This window comes from Blennius ocellaris (assembly GCF_963422515.1).
Source record: "Blennius ocellaris genome assembly, chromosome: 8".
Taxonomy (NCBI): domain Eukaryota; kingdom Metazoa; phylum Chordata; class Actinopteri; order Blenniiformes; family Blenniidae; genus Blennius; species Blennius ocellaris.
Window position 1 is genome coordinate 10603028 of NC_137657.1, and position 25905 is coordinate 10628932.

At 42.5% G+C, this 25905-nt stretch overlaps 4 protein-coding genes across 5 annotated transcripts; 3 read left to right on the forward strand and 1 right to left on the reverse strand.

Annotated features, from left to right (window-relative positions):
- Positions 1–1049: 1049 nt before the first annotated feature.
- On the forward strand, positions 1050–8068 carry nmt2 (N-myristoyltransferase 2). The gene is made up of 12 exons (XM_080501646.1): positions 1050–1191; positions 1528–1645; positions 3624–3765; positions 4185–4303; positions 4399–4490; positions 4578–4694; positions 4787–4957; positions 5058–5166; positions 5268–5438; positions 5528–5695; positions 5859–5996; positions 6413–8068. The coding sequence occupies exons 1-12, from the start codon at positions 1079–1081 to the stop codon at positions 6431–6433; spliced, it is 1479 nt and encodes a 492-aa protein (XP_080357772.1). The 5' UTR covers positions 1050–1078; the 3' UTR covers positions 6434–8068.
- Positions 8069–9889: 1821 nt separating this feature from the next.
- rpp38 (ribonuclease P/MRP 38 subunit) lies at positions 9890–11392 on the reverse strand (the record flags this gene model as incomplete). The annotated part of the gene is made up of 2 exons (XM_080501636.1): positions 11253–11392; positions 9890–10724 (listed from the first exon to the last, which is right to left on the reverse strand). Exon 2 carries the CDS (start codon positions 10715–10717, stop codon positions 9890–9892), a length of 828 nt encoding a protein of 275 aa, XP_080357762.1. The 5' UTR covers positions 10718–10724; positions 11253–11392.
- A 775-nt stretch (positions 11393–12167) lies between these two features.
- acbd7 (acyl-CoA binding domain containing 7) lies at positions 12168–14313 on the forward strand (the record flags this gene model as incomplete). The annotated part of the gene is made up of 4 exons (XM_080501343.1): positions 12168–12179; positions 12950–13067; positions 13177–13239; positions 14240–14313. 4 exons carry the CDS (start codon positions 12168–12170, stop codon positions 14311–14313), a joined length of 267 nt encoding a protein of 88 aa, XP_080357469.1.
- A 1263-nt stretch (positions 14314–15576) lies between these two features.
- On the forward strand, positions 15577–25294 carry crot (carnitine O-octanoyltransferase). Of its 2 annotated transcripts, XM_080500352.1 has the most exons (17): positions 15577–15680; positions 17665–17789; positions 17975–18099; positions 18192–18373; positions 18828–18952; positions 19443–19551; positions 20083–20176; positions 20273–20398; positions 20490–20591; positions 20733–20816; positions 20892–20999; positions 21090–21220; positions 21308–21431; positions 21974–22052; positions 22323–22416; positions 23554–23673; positions 23761–25294. In XM_080500352.1, exons 2-17 carry the CDS (start codon positions 17675–17677, stop codon positions 23879–23881), a joined length of 1839 nt encoding a protein of 612 aa, XP_080356478.1. In that variant the 5' UTR covers positions 15577–15680; positions 17665–17674; the 3' UTR covers positions 23882–25294. The 2 variants fall into 2 exon arrangements, with proteins under 2 accessions (XP_080356478.1, XP_080356479.1); XM_080500353.1 differs by lacking the exon at positions 20733–20816.
- The last annotated feature ends 611 nt before the right edge of the window (positions 25295–25905 follow it).

A 25905-nucleotide genomic window follows, 5' to 3' on the forward strand; every position in this document is an offset into this window, starting at 1 on the left:
GCAGCGAGTGTCTAGCCCAAGAGCTCTTCAGTACCTCTATAGGGTGAGATAATTGAACTGTCAACCATGGGCATGGAAGACGATCAGTGTTACCAACTGAGCCGCTGCAATATAGTTTCTTTCACATAATGAGGGTGATGGTTTCTGTAATTGGTTAATTTGAGTTTAATTTAGGCTGCACAGTGGTGTAGTGATTAGCAGTCGAGCCTCACAGGGAGAGGATGCTTAGTTTGGATTTGGGATTCTTTTCAATGTGCATACCTGGTTTTTCTCCAGGTACTACTATTTCCTTTCACGATCCAAAAATGGATTTTGGCTGATTGGCAATTCTAAATGACCTGTAGGTGAATGTGTGTTTGGATTGACATGTGATTTGCTGGGATTAGAAGTTTAATTTAACACATTTTTCAAGTAAATTGCAATAAATAGACTGGTAACCACATTGTAGAATGAAAGAACAGGGGAGTACTATTATTAAAACTTCCCTTAGACAAGCAGCACTACAAACGGATGTAAATAGTCAATAACCTACATTTTAACATCGAAATACCTCGCCCTTTTAAACACAGGCTTTGGGACCTTCAACATGTAGGTACACCTGGCAGGTAGGGACCCTGTAGAGCTCCCAGACATATAGGGACCGCCGAAATGTAGTGACTGCTGACATGTAGAGAAATCTGGAAGGTAGGAAACCCAACAATGTAGGGATCCCTGGCTTGTAGGGAACTTGGACAGGTTTGGGGGCCGCCGAAATGTAGGGATCCCTGCCTGTTGAGACCCGTAGCAGGTAGGGCACCCACACATGTCAGGACTGACGACACGTTTGGAATATCATGTAGGGAACCCCGGCCTGAAGAGACCCCCTACATAAGTTTCAGCTCCTCCGCCATGTGTTTCAAATCGAACACCAGCTGATTTTCCCGGCCGCGGCCTGCAGGGGGCGCGCTTTCCTTCGGCATGTTCTTTGTTTTTCCATCTCTCGCCTGCTGCCTGTGAGCTCCTATTATAAGGCGGCAGGGCTATCTTTTTTTTTTTTTTTTTTTAAACCAAAAGAACACATTTTTTGTTGTTGTTGTAAATGATGGCGGAGGACAGCGAATCCGCGGCCAGCCAGCAGAGCCTGGAGCTGGACGACCAGGACACCTGCGGGATAGACGGAGACAACGAGGAGGAGAACGAGCATATGCAGGGGTGAGGGTGGCCTGTCCGCTCCGCTCGCGCTGGACGAGACGCAGTAACGTCTATCCCGGCAGCCTTGTTCCGTGTGCGGCTACCGCGGGCTAGCGTGGCTAACGCTCGCCGCGACTCAAACGCACGTTAACGGCGCGTTTTTTCACGTGCTTTTAAAACGCCGAATGACACGGGGGGCGGCGAACGATAGCGCGAGCCGCTCGTTAGCTCACGTCGAGTAGCTCAGCTGTCATTCGTTGCTATGGTAGCTAACGTTAGCTCCATGTATGTGTGTGTGTGTGAGAGAGAGACAGAGAGAGACTCCATCCACTGATATCCCGTGTTGTGTGCATGCAGCAGTCCGGGGGGAGACCTGGGGGCCAAGAGGAAGAAGAAGAAGCAGAAGAGGAAGAAAGAGAAGCCGAACTCCGGAGGAGCGAAGTCTGACTCTGCCTCAGACTCTCAGGAGATCAAGGTGTGATGGTGGAGCTCAAAACACTCTGAAACCCTAAAACTACCTGCACGCCAAAGTGCTTGATCACTTTATTTGCAAGATGACTTACAAAGTGCTTTACAATAACACCAGACTTTGCAATAAAATAATGGAAATTCTTCACAACGCAGAGTTTTGAATCGATACCAAAAGCAGCACTCAGTAAAAAGCTATGTGATAAACACTAAAGCCCAGTCATGCTTTTCGAACAACTAAAAGGAAACTACTTATTGATCTTAGGAAAAGTCTACAAGTCACAGAGGGCCAGTGGAGTGCAGTGATCTGGTCACTCCTTTGTATGTGTTCAGATTCATTTTATTTGCCATTTGCAGTAAAACCACATTGGAATAAATTTGTAAAAGTCCCCAGTGTGCACAAGACAGGTACAGCCATAAAATAACATTAATTAAAAAGTACATAAATAAAACAGGATAAAAGTACAGAAATAAAACAAAGAGAACAGTAAACAATTGACACTGTGAAATCGATCGACTGAAACAGATTCAATAAAGTGCAAGATCATTCATAAAAGTGCTCGTGCTGATAACAGCTTGTGGAAAGAAGCTGCTGGCATATCGAGATGTCCTGCATCTCAGTGAACGATATCTTCTGCCAGAAGGAAGAAGCTGGAACAAGGCTTTTCCAGGGTGGCCAGAAGAGTCATTGACGATTCCAAGTGCTCGGTTTAAAAGTCTGGATTTATAAAGGACTTCCAGAACAGGAAGCTCACAGCCCACAGTCCTTTTTGCAGAGCGGAGCACCTTGTTTAGAGCTCTCCTCTCTTTGTCTGTGGTGTTACCAAACCACACAGTCACTGAGCCAACAAGTACACTTTCAATGGTGCAGCGATAAAAATTAAGCAGAATCTTAGAGTTAGTGGTAAATTCTCTAAGTCTACGTAGAAAGTAGAGACGCTGACGAGCTTTTTTAACAACCCGGTTAGTGTTTTTGACCCATTTCAGGTCTTTAGAGAGTTAAACCGAGAAACGTGCACTCCTCTACAATCTGCACCTGGGAGTTATCAATAATTACAGGTGTGTGAGAACTGTTCCGGCTAAAGTCAAAGACCAGTTCACATGTTTTTGATGCGTTCAGCTGGAGGTTGTTAGCTTTACTCCACTGAACCACATTTTGGATCTCTGCTCTATAAGAGGAATCATCATTATCACTGATGAGACCGATGATGGTGGTGTCATCAGCATATTTGATTATCAAGTTAGAGTCAGAGGAAGATACACAGTCATGAGTGTACAATGTAAAAAGCAAAGGACTCAAAATACATCCCTGAGGAGATCCGGTGCTCACAGAAACAACATCTGAAAAACAGTCATTGATTTTCACTCTCTGAGATCTGTCAGTTAAAAAGCTAAAAATCCACTTACACATGGCAACACTCAAACCGAGAGACATGAGTTTTTCAACCAGTTTACCTGGGACAAGGCAATTAAAAGCAGAGTTCAAAGCCTTTTAGTCCTCGGATGTTACGTTGGTTGATGCCAGAGGGAAGTGGAAATACAGTAAGCAAGTCTGTATAATACTAAGAGGGTGACAGATTTTTGACGGACCTAATCATTTGCGAAAGCTTCCATTGTGTGAACGACTGCACTGTCAAACAAAGGAAAGGGAGGAACGTTGGCAATCACTTGGCAGTCCATAATGCATCATGACAATCTATCAAAGTTCAAGCTTAGAATCAAATGAAGACGGTAATAAATTTCAATGGTTGTTTATAATGGAAAGGCTGGTCGAAGATAACTTTGAGAAAACGTGGAGCTAGAAGGATTTCGATCCCAGCACAAAAAGAGAGACGGATATTTACAGATCAGCTCTCTGACATCTTTGAGACTGTCTTGTTTAGACTCTAAGTGACCGATTCAGCTCCTCAATGCCATGCCCCATGCTCATAGAGAAGTTGATTTGCCTCGTCTTCAAACTGACCAATCCCTTCGTCTGCACTCAGAACCCTGGGTTGCCCATTCAGAAGCTGCAGGACATCCAAAGAGCCATGGAGCTGCTGTCCTGCCAGGGTCCAGCCAAGAGTATAGACGACGCAGCCAAGCACAAGTACCAGTTCTGGGACACCCAGCCCGTTCCAAAGCTAAGTAAGTGTCCGCTTGCATTCCATAGACTGTAGTGTTTCCCCAAAGAACATGAGCAGATCCATGATGCCCCCCCCCCCCCCATTTAATGTATGAGGCATGTAGAAACTGGAGAAAAACACACACACACATGAAGAACATATAGAGACGCCAAAGTCTGGACTTTGTCCTCAGGATACTCTCACTGTGAGGTTGTATGCGTGTTCACTCGTTAATTGCTTACATGTTTACACACAGTGAGTTCTGTGTGCTTTATGTTTTATGATGAGTCGGCCTGGTAAACTTGGACTCAATAGAAGCAGAAGTGTACGGCGTGTGTTCGCCGGCTCCAGGTTGCTGCTTCAACATGCGGAGGGAGGAAACGTTCCAGTCGTCCTCCAGTGGGACTTTTCGGAATAAAAAGAGCCGTGCTATTTTCGCAGATGAAGTTGTGACGAGTCACGGGCCGATTGAAGCCGACAAAGAAAACATCAGACAGGAGCCATATTCTTTACCTCAAGGCTTCATGTGGGACACTCTAGATCTCAGCAACGCAGACGTAGTAAGTGCAGCGTCCTTCTGAAGGACGCAAATACTCATATAGTTACCGTCACGAGGTACCAAATACTTAATCGATGCTGTCTTTTGTGTTTCCAGTTGAAGGAGCTGTATACGTTATTAAATGAAAACTATGTGGAGGACGACGATAACATGTTCAGATTCGATTATTCCCCAAACTTTCTCAAATGGTAACCTTTTAAAATGACCTTCACTATCACGTGTTGCCCCCCCATTTTCCCCTCGTACTAAAACCTCCCCCCCCCCTCCGCTCTCAGGGCTCTGCGTCCACCTGGCTGGTTACCACAGTGGCACTGCGGGGTCCGAGTGTCCTCCAATAAGAAGCTCGTCGGTTTCATCAGCGCCATCCCCGCAGATATACGCATCTACGACACGTGAGCTCTCTGGCGTCTATCACCCTCGTGGATGACGCGCAAAAACCCGTTTCACAATTAACGCCGAGTCCTTTTTTTTCTGGTCGTTCCAGGCTGAAGAGGATGGTGGAAATCAACTTCCTGTGCGTTCACAAGAAACTGCGCTCAAAGCGCGTGGCTCCCGTGCTCATCCGGGAGATAACACGGAGGGTGAACTTAGAAGGGATATTCCAGGCAGTGTACACAGCTGGAGTTGTATTACCCAAACCTGTGTCGACTTGCAGGTATGCCGCGCAACAGCCACATACGAAAACACATTGTGGAACGAGACGTCAGTAACACTTTTACTCCTTTTTTTTTTTTTCCTTCCCCTTTTCGGTTTAGGTACTGGCACCGTTCCTTGAATCCTAGAAAGCTTGTCGAAGTTAAATTCTCCCATCTGAGCAGAAACATGACCCTGCAAAGAACCATGAAACTCTACAGGCTACCTGATGTAAACACTCGGCACCAGTCGACCTTTCGCGATCAGCCCGCCGTAGCGCCAAGTGACGGCGACTCATGTCCACTTCTCCCGCTTCTCTCCGTTCTCCTCAGAGCATCAAGACTGCGGGTCTGCGGCCGATGGAGAAGCGAGACGTGTGCCAGGTGGCCGAGCTGCTGCAGAAGTACCTGAGGCGCTTCCAGCTCGCTCCCTGCATGGGCGAAGAGGAGGCGGCGCACTGGTTCCTGCCGCAGGACAACATCATCGACACGTATGTGGTGGAGGTGAGGAGGACGCCGCCGCGGCTTCGGGACGACGGGCGCGGAAACCTCCCCGCTATTTAAACCGGCCTGCCGTTTTGTCTCTTTCGCAGGGTGCCGATGGCAAGCTGACAGATTTCACTAGTTTCTACACTTTGCCCTCGACTGTGATGCATCACCCTCTCCACAGGAGCCTGAAGGCCGCTTACTCTTTTTACAACATTCATACTAAAACCCCGCTACTGGACTTGATGAATGACGCACTGATCCTGGCCAAACTGGTAAAGTGAACGTCGACCGCAGCACGCATGTCAACACGACATTGAAGTGCTGGTGACATTTGACATGTTGTAGAAATTAAGTCGCAAATATATCAGGGTTTTTATTGTGGCCTCGGAATCACGTGGGATTCATCATGACTCTCATTGTGTGTGTGTTCAACAGAAAGGTTTTGACGTGTTCAACGCCTTGGATCTAATGGAGAACAAGGTGTTCCTGGAGAAGCTCAAGTTTGGCATAGGAGATGGAAATCTGCAGTATTACCTCTACAACTGGAAGTGTCCTCCTATGGACCCCGATAAGGTGGGCAGTGGGATTTATCTGAGGTCATTATCAGGGAACAATATTAAATCCTAAAAATCGAGTTACTTAAACGATCAAGGTTCCAGAATCTTACAATTACACAGTGATTTAAAAAAAAAAAAAATAGGAACTTCATTGACCTTGAGTATGAAACTGCTTGTGTTACATGCTTAGAATAGAAATGGCAACACATTTGTGAGGAACGAGCATTTGTGGGATGAGCTGAGCGAGAGCAGATTGGATCAAAACAGCTTTTGAAGTGTGAAGAAACAGAACACGCCGTCAGCTTAACTGTATCACTTATAAATGAGATTCGGCAGCATCCAATCATGATTATTAGTTTATTTTATCCATTCATCTTGGGGAAAAAAACACATTTCACATTTCAACAGCACTGCGCTCTGTGTGTGTTTCAGGTTGGCCTCGTCCTCCAGTAGCAGGTCGTTTCACTGCTGCTACAGACACACCAGTGGTTTTCTGCCACCTCTGGATAAAACCTTACCTGGACATACAGGTCGCCCTACGCTAGACAATGAGAACTACAACCGTTTAAAAAAACAAAACAACAACAACCTGGTGACGGGAGAGGAGGTTCCCTCAGCACTCCTGTCACCAAGAAACATTCTCAGTTCACCCGGCGGTGAAATACTCTTTAAAAAAAAAAAAAAAACAAGTCATCAACATCCTGAATGTGACATCATGCTATCCCCTCGAGATACTCATTACAAGTACGACTTTCCAGACGCTTCACACTCGCATTTCAAAAACGCACCGGTTTTGACGTTGAAGAGGACGCCTTGAACATTGTGAATTCTGTTTAGTTCTTCCTCCTCCAAAGAGGCTCCGTCTCGCCATGTCGTTCACTTTAACTGACATGGTCGCACGTCGACGATAATCAACACGTAAACGTGGCCCCCGATTTGACGGAACGCCCGCTTTCGTTCTGTGTGTGGCTGTCCCAAGACGGTGAGTTCATCAACGTTCCCTCCTCACATCCTCGTGGTCGGACGAGCGTCTCCGCCGGCGGCGTTTGTCCTCAAGTAGGTCGAGAAAAAGGGGGAGAAAGACGTTTCTGCCGCAAGGAAAATATCTCAACTATTAAAACTACACACATAAACAAGAACAAAAAAAAACAAAATAACACAATACGGGATCTCACTGGAGGACTCATCCCAGTGGTGCATTTATATACATGTTTTTGTTAAGGAATATATAGTTATGTGTACATTTAAAGCCAGATCATATTTATTCCTGTAGTTTTTGGGGGTGTGGGAGGGCAGATCCAAAGTATTCTCCTCATATGTAGAGTAGAGGTCACTAAGTTTGTTCAGCGTGGATCCAAGTTATCTTTAATGACGAATGTATTGCATCAACAAAGCACAATTTTTTTTTGAGTTCCTAAACAATTAAAGGGGTAAGATTAAAAACAACAAAAAAGAACAAAGCGAGTCGCTGGAAAACCTTTTCAGAGTTGGTTTCGTTGGTGTAAAGCTATGGAGTTGATAGTTCAAGACAGCATTTAAACCATATTTACTGTCATTTTTCTTATTGACATTTGTAGTAACAGACACTGGCGGGTTTTTTTTGTTTTGCATGTCAAAGCAGATGTCTGTTTATTCTGTAGGCAAAAAGCGAAAGTAAAGTGACGTGCTGACTGCATCAGCAAGGCAATAACACAAGGGATTAAAAAGGGCAGTTCAAAGTGGATTCTATACAAAAAAAATTATGTTAAAGACGGGTTGGTTTTTTTTTTGTTTCTTTCAAAACGTCAAAACATGTTGCCTATAAAACAGTTGATGCATTTTCTTTCTGTGAATTTGGTTGTCACTTCAAAGAGATTACGTTTCGCCATTTATCCTCTCACCCGCTGTGAGAGTTTAAATCGGGTTGGAGCTCAATTAGGAGAAAGGAGCACAACCTTAAAAGAAGCATTTAAAAAGAGCAGCTCCAGCAGCTGGACCTTTTCATCGCTTTTTATAAGTCCATTTTTATTACCTTCTCTGCACTTCTTTTTAAATCATGCTGTTTTGTGTGTCACAAAAAATCTACTGTAGGTCTTTTTTTTTTTTTTTTTTTTTGTGCTGCTGTGTGAAACGTGTGAAACGGTTCTGATATTTATACCCTTACCTTCCAAAGTCTTAAGATGTGTTATTCTGTTGTCCCTTCCAGTATTTTCTTGCAAATTCCACTCGAATGAGCTTCTTTCTTTCTTCTGTTTTTGTTTTTTTCTGGTGAGGGGAGGGATTGAGAGTGTTGGACAGCCCTTTCAGTATCTGCCACTTAGTTCTGCAGTGGATCTTTTATGTTGAAATCCGTCTTTCGAGCTGAAATAATGTTTTTGTTCTTGTTTCTCTGCACAGCTCGAAGCGAAGGCTGCTCCCATGCTTTCTTCTGTATTTCTGTCATTTCTATCCTTTTCTACGTGAGCCAGTCGAAGGACAAACCGTGGTCAGTCAGTGTTTCAGGGTTCAAAGATTTTTTTTTTTTTGTTATTACATCTGAAAAGTTCTATTCAGAGGGACTGATGTTATCGGCAGTGACCCAACACTGAAACTGGGTTACTGAGTCAACGTGTGTGCCTTGTGGATGTCGTGTTGCCTGCAGCTGTTTGAATGAACTACGAGCATGTCGGTCCTGCTGCCGTGTTGATCTTTAGCATCGATGTTCCGAGCCATACCCTTTAGTCAGTCAACCAGAAGTACCTGCCTTATTTACAAGATTTGTTTTGTTTTGTTTTTTTTAAGATTTTGAGGTAGGGGAAGGGATGGGGGCGGGGTTGTACTTTTAGAAATGTCATCCAGCTTTCTCGAACTGACGAGCAAATATTTTTATTCGATCCCATTGTAAGCTGTGAAAAAGCTGAAGAACTTGTACCAGCATCATTTAGACATGACCCCCGTGCAAATAACAATCTGTTTCAACACACACGTCGGCTATACCAGCATGGAATAATTGATTGAATAAACTCACTTTAAAAGGTAAGACTTGTTGTGTAACTTCTGTATGTACCAACACAAACAGCCCGTGTCCCATCAAGGCACATGAACACCTGATTGATTTATATTTGCAGCACGCCAAAGGATGCAAACTAAGTTCATTGAATTCTCATGACAGTGTTTCTCATAGAATCTTAACATCTGCACCCAAGTCATACTTTTTACTTTTACTCACTAAACTTCTATACAAAGACCTTTGCAGTTAAATAGGAGAAACGCCAGCAGTGACCTGATCTGACTTCCTGTGTCCCAAAAGAAAAAAAAACAGATAAAGTGGGTATGAACATTTGGAGAGTCACACAAGGTGTAGTTGGTTACACCTCAGGAGCTTTCCTTTACATAGGTTGCATGCTTTGAGTTAATTTAGTGAATTACTTGTAATTGTGTATGTGGAGCGCACATCCTGCCTTCATTCTAATGGCACTTTTCCACTAGAAAGAGTGAGAACTACTCACAACTATCCACACCGAGTTACTTCAGTTGAGTAAGAAATATTTTTATTCACATCAGTGTTTTCTTACTGTGGCGCCTCGACAAATGGACCCATTAAAGTCTATTAACACCTGTAATACATTGGGAGTTCAAACCACTTCCTTCAGGCAGTCCAATACAATAGATGATGAGACTATGGTGTTTTACACTACTGTTAAATTAAAATATTGTTGGGCAACTTGCATAGACGTGTCAGAAGGAAAAAAAAAAAAAAGACCCTTTTTTCTGCATTTTTAACAGTTTTGTAATTTGTAAGAGTTTGTGTCTCAAGAAGTCTTTCAATGAAAATAATCTGAAAAGGAAACATTATTCTCTGTGGGCACTGGGACATCCCACAAAAATAACATTCAATGAAAAAAATTCAATGACATCAAAAGTCAAAAGTGGTGGTCTTTTTGATTTTGTCTATTTCTTGGGCTTTACTTTTCTTTTCTTTGCAGGATTAGCAACAATTCTCTTCACTTTGAGCGGCTGCAGCGGGCTGGAGAGTGGAGACCCGGTCCCCTCCTCACATTCACTCTGCAGTTTACGTTTCTGGCCTTTCGTTTCACCGGCGTCCTTCTTCTCCTGCCCCTCGACGGGACTCTCAGGCACCACTTCAGCCGCTGCTGCGCCTTGGAGCCACGCGACATGCAGCGAGGGCACCCGGGGCCTAATGGCGTCGACGACGTCGGTGAAAACCTCGTCCCGCGTGGAGGGACACCGCCGGAACCCCAGCGCCAGGACGCTCTTCAGCCCCAGCGGCTCCGACACGCTCGGGCTCAGACGAGGCACCTGGCAGGCGGGCACGCCTCGCGTCGCACTCAGGGTTATCAGGTGACGAGTCATGTGTGTCGGTTTGACAGACTTGCACACGAGCACAAGCGTCAGCTCGTTCCTCTCCAGAGCCTTGGTGACCTCGTTGATGCCGATGGCCAGCTGTCGTCTGGCGGCGGCGTTGGTCCAGCCGTTGTTGACAGCGTCTTGTTGCTGTGCGTCCTGGCTCGCCCGCAAGTCGGGCTCCGGCACGGCGACGGGTTTCTGCCCTTTCTTCTTCCGCCACGGCCGAAACACTTTCACCTCCTTCTTTTCAAGGCCTGTGGAGATCAGTTTGTCCTTCACAGTTTTCAGGATGAAGTGCATGTCCTCTTGGGGGAGTGGACTCCACTTCTGGGTAAAGGGTGAGGTGAAGGAGGTTTTCACTGGGGTCTGCTTCTTGCCCTCCCTCTTTGCTGACTTTCCTGGAGTCGCCATGCCTCCTCTGAATTTATGAGCAAAGCAAGAAGAGAAATTAGACAGGAATGACAACAGATTAAATAGCAACGCTTAAATATTACACACTGCATATATATATGAGACATTCATTTAATCCAGTTTAATTTACTATTCACAGCATCAGAACTTAATGTGATAAAAAAAAAATAAACACTAGTCAAAAGCCTATTGAAAATATATGAACAAAGTCAGCTGAGTTTAAAAAAGGAGTCCAGAATACAAACACAAATCATTTTTGTTTATGTTATACTGTTTAACAATGCCCATTATTTGTGGCATACTTGTTACATGCCAAAGATTTGTGTTCGTTTCAAATACAAACTACAGCCAACATTGAGATGAATTGATTATTTTCTAATGCAATGTTAATGTATGTTATTTCGTAGAATATACAAAGCATATTTTGGCCCTATCATTACTTTTGACTGTGCCCACGGTGCAACATTAAGCCAGAGAAGAAATCTATTGTATTGAAAACATATACAATTAAATGAAGAAGAAAAAATGTACTTACTGTTAACTTCAATAAAGCTGCAATGAAACCACGTGTTTTCCTGCTCTACTACCACACAGGCAACTGCGTTTTAATGATCGTTGCTTCCAGAGACCTTTATAGCAGATAAACAGCCTTAAAGTGTTTATTTTAGATCCGTGTTTCCTTCACGCTTCTGCACGGGCTGGTCCACAGGGCGCCGCCATGTTGTTTGAAATCTAAAAACTTTATTTAAAAGGATGAAGACAAAATATCACTCCACGGCTCCTCCAAGCGGCAAGGGGCTGTATGACACCATAATGTCAACTGTTGTTTTTGATGTGCAATTGCAGTTGTACAACGTGGATGCCACATGTGTTTCGGAATTACATTTTTTAAGCAAAATTAAAACTATTAAAAGCTTAACAAACGTGATAAAAGGACAGATGGATGATGAGCATGTCTTAGATCTGACACCATACTCTTCTTTATGTATCATCCAAATGCTCGCAAAAGGACTTTACTTTATCTTTACACTGATTAAACATCCAATTTATATGTATTGCAGTGTTTCCCTTCTGACTAATGCTGGCAAACATGTCACTCTTTCATCCATCCATCCATCCATCCATCCATTCATAAAGATAACAAAAAGAAATAAAAAACAATTCTAAGCCACCTTTCTACGGTGTGTTTCTAAACTGCATTAAACGTTGATTATTTCACTATACCAGTCAACTCCAGCACACCGTCGTCTCACTCCACGGTATTTCAGCGTGATTGAGAGGCCTGTAACCAATCAGGTGCTCTGCGGCGTGCTTGTCCCGCCTTTGCTGGCCTCTGATTGGTTCACAATACTGCATCGATCAGCTGTGCTGCAATTACAGCTGCGCAGAATAAAACAACCCCTCGGGAATAAAACGCACCAGCCTGAACTGCGAAGCTGCACCTGTTGAGATGTCCCTTCAGGTAAACGATATGCAAACACACACAACCGGACACCCTTTGTTGTTGTTTTTTTTCTATTTATCGCCGGTGGTTAAGCGCCTCCACGGCTGTGCAGTGAATAGCGGCTGGGTTTACTATAAGAGGCGTCATCCATCTTTGAGGGTGGATGTGAGGAAAAGCCTTCCTAAATCTATTTGACCTCTGTGGTCCTGATGCTGCAACTGCACTTCACCCATCACCAGAGAGGTTTATACCCAATAAAACCAAGTCACTCAGTCAGACTCATTGTGCATGGTGAGGAATATTAAACAGCATGCGGCTCAACCTGAACAGAGACATGAATAAATATTTCACTCACACACATAGTTCAGATGTTCACAAACAGGCTTAATCTACAATATTGAAATGAAAGCTGTATTTTTTTTCTACGTATCTGATTCAACGGGGGTTACTGGTGTCTATTTGTGTGAAAACGGCTTCCAGTGGTCTATAATTATCAGTTTTGCCGTGTCCCAGATCCTTTAGACTGCAGATTATTCAAGCAGGAACAAAAGCAGCAAAGTGTTGAATAAAAGCCCATTGTTTGTCGCCAAGTGGTGCAACAATCAGTTTCCCAGGCTTTACCCCGTACTGAGAATAGTATGCACAGTTTTCTCATTCACCATTTAAATGAATTAAGAAATGAATTCCTGACTCACAAAATCTTGGCAAAAAGTGAAATACTTTTGCCTTCCCTTGGCAAATGTCTCCGTTAAATTCACCTTAATGAGTATGTTATTTGATCTTGGCAGGCAGACTTTGAGAAGGTGGCAGATGATGTGAAGAAGGTGAAGACCAGGCCTACCAACGAGGAGCTGCTCGACCTGTACGGCCTTTACAAGCAGGCCGTGGTCGGAGACGTTAACACTGGTATGGTTTCACTCCAGATGATCGGATCAGCTCGGGTGAAACATGTCCCCTTAAATGTAATCTGTATCTTTTTTTTTTCCCCCCCTCACTTTTTCTGCTACAAATGCAGATAAACCAGGGCTCACTGACCCAAAGGGAAAAGCCAAGTGGGACGCTTGGGACTCCAGGAAAGGTAACATTTAAGAATGTGTGTAGATGTACAAAAGCTGACATTGTTTATGTCACATCCATTGTTTTGAACCAAGAGCATTGTTTTGACATGATGATCATAAAAAAAAGGGAATAAATCTCTTCATCCATTTTGTCAAAATACACCTTTTTCTTTTGTTGGAACATAATTTTTCACAAGTGAAATTCTTTAAGTAAGTAAAACTGTTACAAGGACAGCAGCGTAAATGGATAGATGGATCAATAGATAATATACCAGCTATTTTAAATTCAAAGCCTCCAACTCGCACAGAAAAAGTTCAGCTTTTTATTACCTATGGCTTTTAACAATATCAAATGTCTTTCTATGTTGGGAATTTTAGTTCATGTTTTACCTGAGAATTCACAAGTTGTATTGATTTATCTACTCTTTTCTGTATTCTTATTTTATTTGTTTATATTGTACATGTCTGCACAATTAGCATGTCTTTTTGTTAATTCAGCATATAATCCCTTGATTTGGACATAATTTGGCTTCAATTTTTTTATGTATCATGTCTAATATTTGTTGTTTATTTGGTCTGTGATGTGACTTTTTTTATTTCTATTTAGTAAATAATTAAAAACTAATCATTCCTTTAATCACATTATTCCTGCTAAATGATGTTATATAAATATTTGCATGTATTTCTTATGTGACTCTTGATCATTCATATCGTGTGAATACAAAGTTTTGATTCAAATTCTGAAGAGTTCAGTTTTGATATTGTATGTTGAAATGTATTGTTGAAATGTATTGTTTCTACTGTATTTTGTCTCAGTATGTCAAGTGGATGTTAAGATATGTTACTGAAACCATCAACTTTCACTTCGCTGTGGATAATTACTTAGCCAGGATGATTCAGCCTGAACATAAACGTTGAAACAAAACAATACTCCCAACATTTAGAGAGGTGTAAAACAGGATATAATCAATTCCCTAATGGTTTTTAATCAATTTCATTGGTATGTTTGTCTTCTTTTAGGGATGTCCAAGGATGACGCCATGAATGCTTACATCACGCTCGCAAAGGAAGTCATCAGCAAATATGGGATGTAAGACTGATGATGAACAAACGGGGAAGAATTAAAGCAAAAAATATCCGAGGACTACAAATTAACTCGCCATAATAAAGCCGATGGTTGTATAACAAGTTGCCTTCTGCTTTCAGAAGCCATACTTACTCTGAAAAAATGTCATTTAAAAGATTTTCATTTCATAGATGTTTTCTTTTTAAATGTAGTCTCATTAATTGCATTATGCAATCAGACGACTCCTATGCAGCCTTTAAAATGGCTAATATCAATGTTGCTAATTTTCTAGATACTGTACTTTGCATTTTAGGTTGAATAACAACAGAATTAACTACATACTCTACTGTGAAACCCCTTTTTGACAATTAAACTGCTTTCAGCACTGTTTGTATTATTTGTCTATTTTTTTTGTGTTTTTTTTAACGTGGACATAATTTTGAATTGAGTTGAATTTTGTTGTGTGTGTAAAGGGATTTGGCACTGCCACAACCACAACACAACCAACCACAGACACAAACTAATGGCAAATAATTCAGCTGCAACCACGCCCTTAAACTAACAGCATGGGATCTGAGGCGTGTCAAGGTGGATTTATGACGAGTTCAGGTTAGTTCAGGACATCACATGTAGCAGAATATAGAAAAATCCTCAATTTTCTTGGAGGAGATCTCCCAATTAACTGTTTGTATTGGAGGAATGACTGTAACAGGCAAGGCAGACTGATGTGACTGAAAAAAAAAATCCCATATGGGTGCAATAGATGATCTTTTTTTGATAATGGCAAAGACAAAAAACACCTCAATAATGTCAAATTACAAACAGGTATCAACAAAATCCGGGCATATCATGGGAAAATGTTGCATAGTGTCACATTCACAGCTATGGACAATTTCGAGTCACCAGTTGGCCGGAATTGTGTATTTGGATTGTGGAAGGAAAGTGAAGCACCTGGCAAAAACCCAAACACGCACCGAAGACTCCCCGCAGAGAGCTCTTCAAGCCCCTGGTCAAACTGTGGTTTGAATCACTTGCCATTTAACATTTCCATGCGTGGTTAACAATGCAAATAAATGTTCCAGTCAAGTGTAATTTTGTATTGATCATAGCTGTGAGTGGTCTGCTGGAGCGAGCTGCCCCGGGCGCTGTAAAACCGCACACACGTCAGTGCGCGCCGGCTCTCGCGCGCTTGCTGCCTTAAAAACAAAGTGGGTCAGCTGCCTGCGCATGCGCAGTTGTGATGTGGCGGTTTCTGTGCTGAGTGCGGGTTTAGTAGGGGAAAGGTGAGCGGAGCTTCCGCTGCGGGACAGCAAAACGCAGTCCAACATCTCCAGCCTCCACACAAGACCCGCCAGGCTGTCAGACCGTCGCCTCCGATGCTGCTGTGAGCAGAAGGTGAGCTCAACTGAAGTTTTATTATTACCGAGTCAACGCCGCGGAGTCAAGCTGTTTGTGGGACGTTGTTGTTGTTTTTGTTGTTGTTGTTGTTATTTTTGCTGATGAACGTACTGTCAACAATCCTGCTGCTTCACAATAAACAGCTGTAATGTGCAGCTCGAGCTGAAAGGAGGTGAGCTATTTATGTTTATACTGCATATAATGCTAAAACCAAGTTGTACCAACGATATTTGCTTATGATCCGTTTATCTTGGCAGCGAGTGGAAACAGCAGAGGGAATGTAAAGCTGCAGAACAAGAACTACACACACACACGCGCACACACACGCACTGATTAATTTTATAAGAAGACTTGCGTTTATCCTGCAGATAAAGTTTAATTTCTAACAACTATATCTCTATTTACACACATTTACTGCTGTAAAACTGTGTGTTTTGGGATTTTACTTTGACAGTTTTTCAAACTTTGTTTTTGTGCATGTTGTTGTTTTTTCTGCATTAAACTTTCAATTCACAACAAACCGATCAATAGAAATAATCAAATCTGATCACAGACTTTCAGATCCGGAAATCTTTTATTTTTTTATTCAATACAGACATTTTATAAAAGTTTTGCCACTTTTGCAGTGTAAGAACTTAAGTGGAAATCTCATTTGAAGTACCTCTAAAGGCTTTAAACGTCTTAAAAAGCAGTTTGAGGATTTTGTCGTTCTTCTATACTGCTTCATTCAGTCTAAGGCAGCGGGGTATCGGAGCTAATCTCAGTGGACTATGGGCAAAGGCAAGATACAATCTATTGTATACAGGTCACCGTTTCATCACAGAGCAAACAGGCAGCCAAGGACTCACATGCCCTCCTACAGGCTGTTTAAAGTTACCAGTCTGGACTGAGGGAGGAAACTGGAGTACCTTCAGGCATACGTCAGTCCAGTGTTTGCTTGTAGTGAGTGAGCTTGTTGTCATCATTTTTATGAATACACTTCATCAAACCTGTTGCACAGGCACATCTGGAAAATGTGAATATCACAGAAAAGTTTGTTTCAACAGTTCTTTTAGAACTCATAATGTATAAATGAAAAAAAAATTTTTTTTTCTAAATTACGATAATCGTGGTTTCTGCTATAAGAAGTAAACAGTCTGATCTTGTCAAATATTCTATTTTGAGATGGTGTGCGCTTCGTTCCATGTAACGCAGAGCAGAGCAGGATTACTATCGCAGCAACACATCATCAGTAGGGTAAAACTAACCTGTCTCACGACATTCTAAACCCAGCTCACGGTAATGAATAAGTTATAAAAAAAGAAAGAAACATATCAGTTCAAGTTAAGTCTTTGGTCCTGTTGACCCGACAAAGCTTCTTAAAAATAACATGTCTTTTTCTTGTCTTTGGTCATCAGTTGTTAACGAGGCACTCCTCTCCAATATGGTCAATGGATTTCACTTTTCAGCTTTTCCACCGCTGAGCAATCTCCAAAGTGCTTTACACTGTTAATCCCATTCACTCATTCACACACCGATTGAGGCGGCTGCCATACAAAGTGCTCACACCATCCATTTGGAGCAATTTGGGGTTCAGTTTTTTTTGCTCAAGGGCAGTTAGACATGTGGACATGGGGAGGTGGAGAGTTCTGGAAAAAAAAAATTATTCTCCAACATAACTAACCAAAATGAATGGACGATTTATCAGCATCCACATAAGTCTGACAATGTGGGGTTTATTTGAATGAAGTGTGTTAGAGCAGGGAAAACACCCTCAACAGGAAGTGAAATGTGTTGAGAAATCCTGATCCAACTTGCCTATTGTTTCACAATCTATTTTTCATCTCCCACCATGTTAATTGGTCCTGTTATGTCACATCAGTGATATAAAGCTTTGGCTTCCAACGTGGGGTCCTGAGAGGGGAGGCTGCCTGCTCCGAGTCCTGAGGAAAATTGTTTGTGAACCGCTGATCTTCTAAAGCAAGCTTTCTTTGTGTTACAGGGGGGAAAACATGGAAAAGCAAATGTCAAAGGCTCTGCCAGAGCGGACCTTCCAGTACCAAAGCTCTCTGCCGCCGCTGCCTGTGCCATCATTGGAGGACAGCCTGTCCCAGTACTTGGATGCAGGTGAGATGTGCTCTGTCCCTTGAGCACTTTGCTCTTTGGCGTTTTGAGAAAATGCACCTTGTACTCTTAAATATGTACAAACTGTACATCATTGAAATGTTCTCTATCTGAGAATCCATATTCTACATAATAAACAGAAGCAAGGTGCTCTTACTTAACACTTTTGGTTTTCTGTGTTGCTCCAGTCCGTCCCTTTGCGTCTGAGAATGAGTTCAAAGCTACAGAGGACATTGTGAGGACATTCCAAGCAGGAGTCGGCAAAGAGCTGCACCAGAAACTTCTTCAGAGAGCGACGACGAAGAGGAACTGGGTGTGTAACGGAGCTCTCAGGGACTTGCTCTGCCCGTTGTTTTTTTTGGGGGGGGATGTCGTGCTCATCTGCTCATTTTGTCCACTGGCCAGCTGGAAGAATGGTGGTTAGACGCCGCATATCTGGAGGTCCGCATCCCGTCCCAGCTGAATGTGAACTTCGGTGGTCCGGCAGCCTACCTGGAGCACTTCTGGCCCCCTGCAGAGGGGACCTACCTGGAGAGGGCCAGCATCAGCACGTGGCACAATCTGCAGTACTGGGACCTCATCCGCACGTAAGATACGCTCGCTCACACGTTGTGTGTTCGCTGAAATTCATTTACAGGCCTTGTGCCGGCTATCTATGGTCTTCCAAAGTATGCTAGTACTTATTTGTGTTCATTAGCTTTGCACTCTGTTAATCAGTAAAGTAATTAATGAGAATGTTCCTGTGAAAACAATGCTGCAGATAGCATAGCATATAAAGTAATAACCAGAAGGTAGATTAATGTTTGGTGATTTGACCTTCTAAACACCACTTTAATGTTTGAGTGGTTGCACACAGTTTTTGTGGAAAATCTGCAGGAAGGCGATCCCAAACATTTTGTTTGGTGAGTGTCCTCTAAACCTGAAGCCTATTGGAAGCTTTTCTGACTGAATTACTCAAAAGCTAAGTCGCACCTTTTCCTGTACAATAGTTACAGACAGTACTGTGTATGTTTATGCTTGGTTTGTTTGTGTGTGTTTCAGAGAAAGGCTGGCTCCTCAGAAAGCTGGTAAAACACCACTGGATATGGACCAGTTCAAAATGCTTTTCTGCACCTGCAAAGTTCCCGGTGTGACGAAAGACACCATTCTCAACTACTTTAAAACTGGTAAAATAAACTCTCCTTCAGTGTTAAACCTTCAATTGCACATACAACACTGTATATTTAAAAAAATTCAGATTTTCTTTATATCAAATTAAACCTTTTTCATATTGCCAATAACAACAAAGTCATCTCAGCACAGAACTCTTTACACGATCATGGAAATAAAAGGGAAGTTGAATATTGGCCCATAGCTTGCAATAGTTATACGCTTTAGTATATTTTATATACTATTCAAATTCTTCTCAATATGTAAAATACTTTTCTCAAACCACTGTGCTGTTCTTTACATGTCTCCTTTCTAATGACAAGACAACCTGTCACTCTTTAGACATATAATTATGATTTAAGCTGTTATAATATATACCAATAAGCCTGAAGATGTAAAGACTAAAGAATCTCTACACTTTGAATCTGCACTAACCCTTTATCCCAACAATGAAGTACATTATTGTTACCACATCTTGTGACTTTTGGACTTTCTGCTGTGTCACAGAGAGCGAGGGTCCCTGCCCTTCCCACGTGGTCGTGATCTGTCGAGGGCGGCTCTTCACCTTTGACGCACTTCACGATGGACAAATCCTCACCCCTCCAGAGCTCCTCAGGTATCGGTGACACACCACTGCTGACCCTGCTGTTTGGGCTTGTATAGATTTCCAAAAGCCGAGAAAATCAACACTTGGCAGTCTAAATGAAAACGGGTTATAGCAGGAATACTACCATGGGTCAGGAGAACTCGCATAAATCCGACTAACTGTGAATAGAGTTTCATTTTTAAAATGTTCATTTCCAATCAGTTTGTCCCATTAATAAAAACGAAATCCTCCTGAGTCGTTGATGACGGTGAAGGTTAACATGGGAAAATCTGAACCCAAAGAGAAATAAATACGAAATAAAACTGAATTTTAAAGAAACTCATATTTAAGAAGGTCTTTGTAAAGTTTCATCTATATTTATATATATATAATTATACCTGCTGCTGACGAGGAAAGCGTCATTACAGCCGGCTGTGGACACTCATCAATTGTTCCATCTCTCCTTTGGCTCTCTGCCACTTCCCCAGGAGTCTATTTTAATGAGCTTCTGTCTGCAGAGTGGAAACCAGCCCAGACTGATGTGTCCATTCATCTTTGCAGGCAGCTGACCTACGTGAAGGAGCGCTGTGAGGCCGAGCCGGAGGGGGAGGGAGTGTCTGCCCTCACCTCAGACGAGAGGACCCGCTGGGCAAAGGTACGAGTGTCAGTCGGATCCGCGGGACTGACGAGTTTTCATATGGCCACGAGACGTTAAGAGGCTCAGCTCTTGGGTTTTCGCTGTCGTTTGCAGGCCAGAGAACATCTGATTAACATCGATCCGCACAATAAAGTGATCCTGGAAACCATTCAGAGCAGCTTGTTCACTGTGTGCCTGAATGATACGAAACCTTACTCCAGTCCAGAGAACTACACAAACGTATGTATTACACACAACTGAGATGCCTGTGGCTCCATGACTCAACCGTTTTAATGAGGTTAGAGGCTCCATGTGTCTGATTCTTGTACAGATGACTGCGCAGGCCCTTTCCGGCGATCCCACCTATATCTGGGGCGACAAATCCTACAATTCCATCGTGTTCGCGGACGGCACCTTCGGATCCAATTGTGATGTGAGTTTCTTTTGTTCGTCACGTGTTTAGCGCAGTCGAGATATGGAGAAACCTTTGAGGAGTAAGATTTGTTGAGATCAACGTTGAGTCCAATCGCCATCATTTTTTGATGACCGTGTAAAACCCAACGCTCTGTCGCAGCATGCACCTTATGATGCCATGGTTCTGGTGTCTCTGTGCTGGTACGTGGACCAACAGCTGAAGGCCACCGAAGGCAAATGGAAGGTAAAAATCCACCGTGCCCTTATTCTGTGTTCACGTGGAAATGACCTGCTGAGTCCTCCATTCCTTGCTGTTTAGGGTTCAGATGCGGTCAGACCCGTAGCTCGTCCCGAGGAACTGGTCTTTACTTTGGACGAAAAAGCGCGCAGTGACATTTCCCAGGCCAAACAGCAGTTCCTGCAGTCGGTGAGCCAGCGTTCCGTTACAAAAAAACCACAGTACAAAACAGACGCGTAATCCAAGCCGAGTCACCCACTCTTGCCTCTGGTTTCATAGTCACGGGACCTCCAGCTTGTGTGCTACGCATTCACCTCATTCGGGAAATCTGCAATCAAACAGAAGAAGCTGCATCCAGACACCTTCATCCAGCTGGCGATGCAGCTGGCCTACTACCGGTTGCACAAACGGTCAGCGGTCGGTTCGTTCAAACCGGTGCCACGTCAAACGCTTCTCTTGTGATTGACGTCTAACGTGACCGACGCTTCCTCCCTCAGGCCAGGAAGTTGTTATGAGACGGCGATGACTCGCAAATTTTACCACGCCAGGACGGAGACGATGCGACCCTGCACGCAGGAGGCTGTGGACTGGTGCAAAGCCATGACGGACCCCTCAACAGATGTGAATACAGTACTCGGCAAACATTTTAGTGGTGTGGGAAAACGCTGCGAAACAGAAATGCTTTGAAAACATTACATTACACTTGCACAGCTTTTGAGGGGAAATCGGCCGACTTTGCAAACACCTCTATAGCTGTTCTCCTCTCTGACCTGGTGACCCACTAACTTCCCCCCCTGGGTTACTTGTCACGAGGAGCGGGGTCGATCAACATGTGTATCGTCCACAGCTGGCGGCCGATCAGACTCTGATTGGCTGCTGAGTAAACAATGGATGTGGCAAATGCTTAAAGTCTGTTCACACTGTCCTTAATGCAAAAGATAATCCTGTGTGGATGTTGGCTTTCTTTAGAAAATTTAATAGTTTTCATCCTTTTTCTGATTGTATTAGTCAATATATGGATTACACTTTGATTTCACCAGCGGCCTAGTAAGTTTGACAGGAGCCTGCAGTGTGTGTGAGGTTATCTACTGTGGTGAAATCCAAGAAAACAAAAGTGATGCTCGAAGACGTTCTAAAACTGGTGCCTGGTCATTGTCCCTCAGGTTCCCTCCAAGAGGAAAGCCATGCTGCTGGCCTTCAACAAACACAACAAACTGATCGCCGAAGCTCAGGAAGGAAGAGGTCAGTTTAATATTCATGCTTCTGCTTTAGATTCTTCGCTGAATCTCACTTCTACTCTTGAATGAAGAGCATGTATTTAGTTCAAGTGAGGAGATTGATGCAGGTATGAGATTCGGGATATTCAAGTTTTAAAGACGTTATTGAATCTTTTAAAATGTAAGATACTGGTTAAAATGTTTAAAGTCTGTAAAAAAAATGGTTGTTGGTGAGACACAAGAAATCAGTGTGTGTTACGTGGTTTCACTTCATCATATTTTGTGACGTCGGCAGGTTTCGACAGACATCTTCTTGGACTGTATCTGATCGCCAGAGAGGAGGGACTTCCCACTCCCGAGCTGTTCTCAGATCCCCTCTACGCAAAGAGGTGCGGCCTTTAAAGCTTGCGTGTTGAATGAAAGCGATCTGGCATCGGCGGTATATCAATTAATAAATAGTGTCCATGAGCGAGTATTGAGTTTCCGTAGTGGAGGATGAAGACGTGGTGAGACAGAGACTCACATTCACACCCAACAGAACCTTCAGTCACCAGATGACTTCTAAAGCACGGTTTTTACAGTTGGAAGTGCAAGGTCACATGTACACAAAAACTGTTTGTTTTCTGTTTTCAACATTGTCCTTTTAAAGGCGCTTAAATTCAAAAGTTGATTGAAATAGAATTTGTAGTGACATCATGATATCCTCTGTTACTGCACTGGCGACACTTGAACTGTTACCCTGCATATTATATAACAGATATTGTATCACTTCTTTGATTTAAACCTTGAAACAACCTTTGGCCAACAATCGATTTTTAACTTAATGTGGAGTGTAGCAAACACCGATGTCTCGTCATTCTTTTTAAAGTCCCAGAAATGTCTGCTGTCCTCTGAACATATATTTTTTCTTTCTTTTGTCATTGTAACGTTAGTGAATTGGTGGAGATGCACAAAAACAATCTGTTTAATTTTAGTTCAGTGTGAAACTGGAAAATTTGTTGTGGAATCTGGAGCTGAGGTGTTGTTTTTTTAAAAAAATTTACATTATTCATTCATTTCAAGGCATGTGACAGTTCAAACATTTTCTGCAATCACATACATAACCAATACACTTACACACATTCAAAATTATATATACACCATTTGATAATAATAAATGATTAAATCAAAGCTTGTGAAAATATAGTTATACAAAATATATTTTCTATGTTTAAATATTGCCACACATACTCATCAACATACATACTGTACCTCATATATCTGATTAACCTGCCTGAAAAAGGGTAGGAAGAAGTTAACTTATCAAATCCTACCGCTTTCTCCAATATCTAATAGTTACATTTTCTAATTATCTTTCTGTATTGAGAATAGTTAGTGTTATTTGTGTAAATGTAACAGTAAGAATGTTATCTAATATAGAAGACTTTTGTAGATACATTTGCCACATTCTGTATATAAACACAAAATTTCAAGTTTGCAGTTCAGAGTTGTTCGGTTTGTCCCTGATGTTGTTTCCGTGTCTGCAGCGGTGGCGGCGGGAACTTTGTGCTGTCGTCCAGTCTGGTGGGCTACACCACGGTCCTGGGGGCGGTGGCTCCCATGGTGCATCGCGGCTACGGCTTCTTCTACCGCATCCGAGACGACAGGTGGGGAAACCGCACGTGAACGTGTTTTAACGCCGTCGACGCCACCGGCCCCTTCTTTTTACCCCACGCGTTCTTTCTCGTCTTCAGGATCGTGATCTCCGTCACCGCGTGGAAATCCTGTCACGAGACGGACGCCGCGTCGCTGTTCAACCAGTTCAGTAGCTCCCTGCACGAGATGCTCCACCTGGCCACCACCTCTCAGCTATAAGTGCCTCCGCACGGAGGATTTCTAACTTTCCACCGCTCCGTCCGTCTGGGAGCATAAATGCAGACGTTTCTCACGCTGGGTTAACGGCGACGGCTCGATGAGCACAAATCAATGCAAATGTGTAGGATCTGTACAATGAGGCGATCTCTTCTAACAGGAACATTCATCTCTAATTTTTTATTTTTCATTTTTTAATCTATCCTGATTTTTCAGATTGCCAGGGTTTTTTTTGTTGTTGTTTTCTTTTACAGTATTAATCCACATTAAGCTTAATGTTTGCCCTGAATGAGGAATGGGTGACAACTAAACTGAAATTTCTTCCAGGTGGAGAATAGCAAAGGGCCTTGACTGTTGGCGTTTGGTGGTAAACCGCATAACTGTGGTAGAAAGTCTAAATAATGAAGCATAGGCTTCATCATTGTATTTTACAATTTTCTCTGTTCAACTAGGCTTTGTTTGTGTTATTTAACTTCTGCGAATTTGGATTACAATCATGGGAAAAAAAGTCTAAATCATTAAACTGGTGGAAATGATCACCTGTTTGATCCACTGTGAAACGATTCCTACAGTCAGAAGTAAATACATTTGTAGGTAATAAATCAAAGGACATTGAATATTTGTTTCAACATGCGTCACAAATAATCCAATAATTTTCAAACTGTTATAACTGACTGGACAGTTTTAGTCTGTTGTCACAAAATTGCAGTGAAAAACAACAAACAAAGTCATTTAGCCGATGTTGCTGATCGAGGCAGTTCATGCCGATGTTGAAATTAAAGGTTAACATATGTGTTGTTGACATTTTAATTTCTGTGACTATGAAAGGATGTCTCCTGCTTAACGGTCTCATCGATGCACCCCGAGCCAAACTACAGCTAGTACTCCAGGCGGCGCCTATTCAAACTGAACCTTCTGTGTATTTTAGAATCTTTAAATCTTTATTTTTTATTATTATTCTTTTTAACTAACAATTAACTTGTTCATTATATTCTAATTGATTGAGAAGCTGGTCATTGCTCGAGTTTTGGAGGTAAATTGGACAAAAATACAAAACTGCTTGTCCAGTTTTTCTACAAATGTGTTGCTCTTGTCGTCATCCGCTCCAGGATGAGTTGTTTTAGTACTTTCGCACATTGTAAACCCTCACAATATGACCCCTGACCCTTTAAAGTTCTACCTTTGTCAGTTTTTTTCTTTGTGGGTTTATGTTTATCAAGTTAAAGACACGTGAATGTTATCTTGGCCTTATCTCGGTATAACTAAACCATTTGTTGTCTCCTTCATCCTCCACCTGAAGCCTTGAACTGATGCGTTTGCTGACTAAGCCCTTAGGAATGGTACAATGTCTGAAGACTGTACCGTTTTTAATTCCGAAGACATGCTGCAAAAACTTTGTCATGTGTCATGTTGTAAATATGAATCATCTGACAAATAAAAAAATTATTCTGAATAAAACAACGATTCAAAATTTTGAATATAAAACTTTTAATAGTCACATACTGCATGAGCACATTCTCCCAAAAATATCAGAGATGTATTGCAATACAGTACACTGGATTTTCCATACTTGAACTTGTTTTTGCTCCATTTTTTTTCAGGCTCACGACAAAGTGCCAGTGAAATCGCAATTTAAGACCTCGCATAAATACACCTCAGACGTTTCCTACATAATACTTTATCATGACACTAGTCTTAAAGGCACATGTGACAATACCTCGACTTTCCATTAGTAACCATTTACACTTGACAGAAGGTGGCAACCGAAATTAAAACTTCTAATTGCATTGAGCTGCTCCACCTTTAAAAAAAAAAAAAGTATAAAAGTTATATCCTGGTTTGACGATAAAGGATGAATATCTTCACTGACAAATAAATCAAAGCTTTTCATTGTGAGGATATGCTAAACATGACTCAAAGAATAGTCATGTTACAAAGGCACCGGGCTTAGAGAGAGAGAGAGAGAGGGAAGGAAATCAGTTTCTTCTTCCTGACAGGTCCCATTGATCCTTCAGTGAAGTAAGAAG

Bases quoted from the DNA above. Each gene is read 5' to 3' on its own strand.
- nmt2 (XM_080501646.1), top strand. From the start codon at position 1,079: ATGATGGCGGAGGACAGCGAATCCGCGGCCAGCCAGCAGAGCCTGGAG. The intron at 4,304-4,398 runs GTAAGTGCAGCG...TTGTGTTTCCAG, and splicing joins ATCTCAGCAACGCAGACGTA to TTGAAGGAGCTGTATACGTT. The intron at 5,167-5,267 runs GTAAACACTCGG...CGTTCTCCTCAG, and splicing joins AACTCTACAGGCTACCTGAT to AGCATCAAGACTGCGGGTCT.
- crot (XM_080500352.1), top strand. From the start codon at position 17,675: ATGGAAAAGCAAATGTCAAAGGCTCTGCCAGAGCGGACCTTCCAGTAC. The intron at 21,221-21,307 runs GTCAGCGGTCGG...TTCCTCCCTCAG, and splicing joins TACTACCGGTTGCACAAACG to GCCAGGAAGTTGTTATGAGA. The intron at 21,432-21,973 runs GTGAATACAGTA...ATTGTCCCTCAG, and splicing joins TGACGGACCCCTCAACAGAT to GTTCCCTCCAAGAGGAAAGC.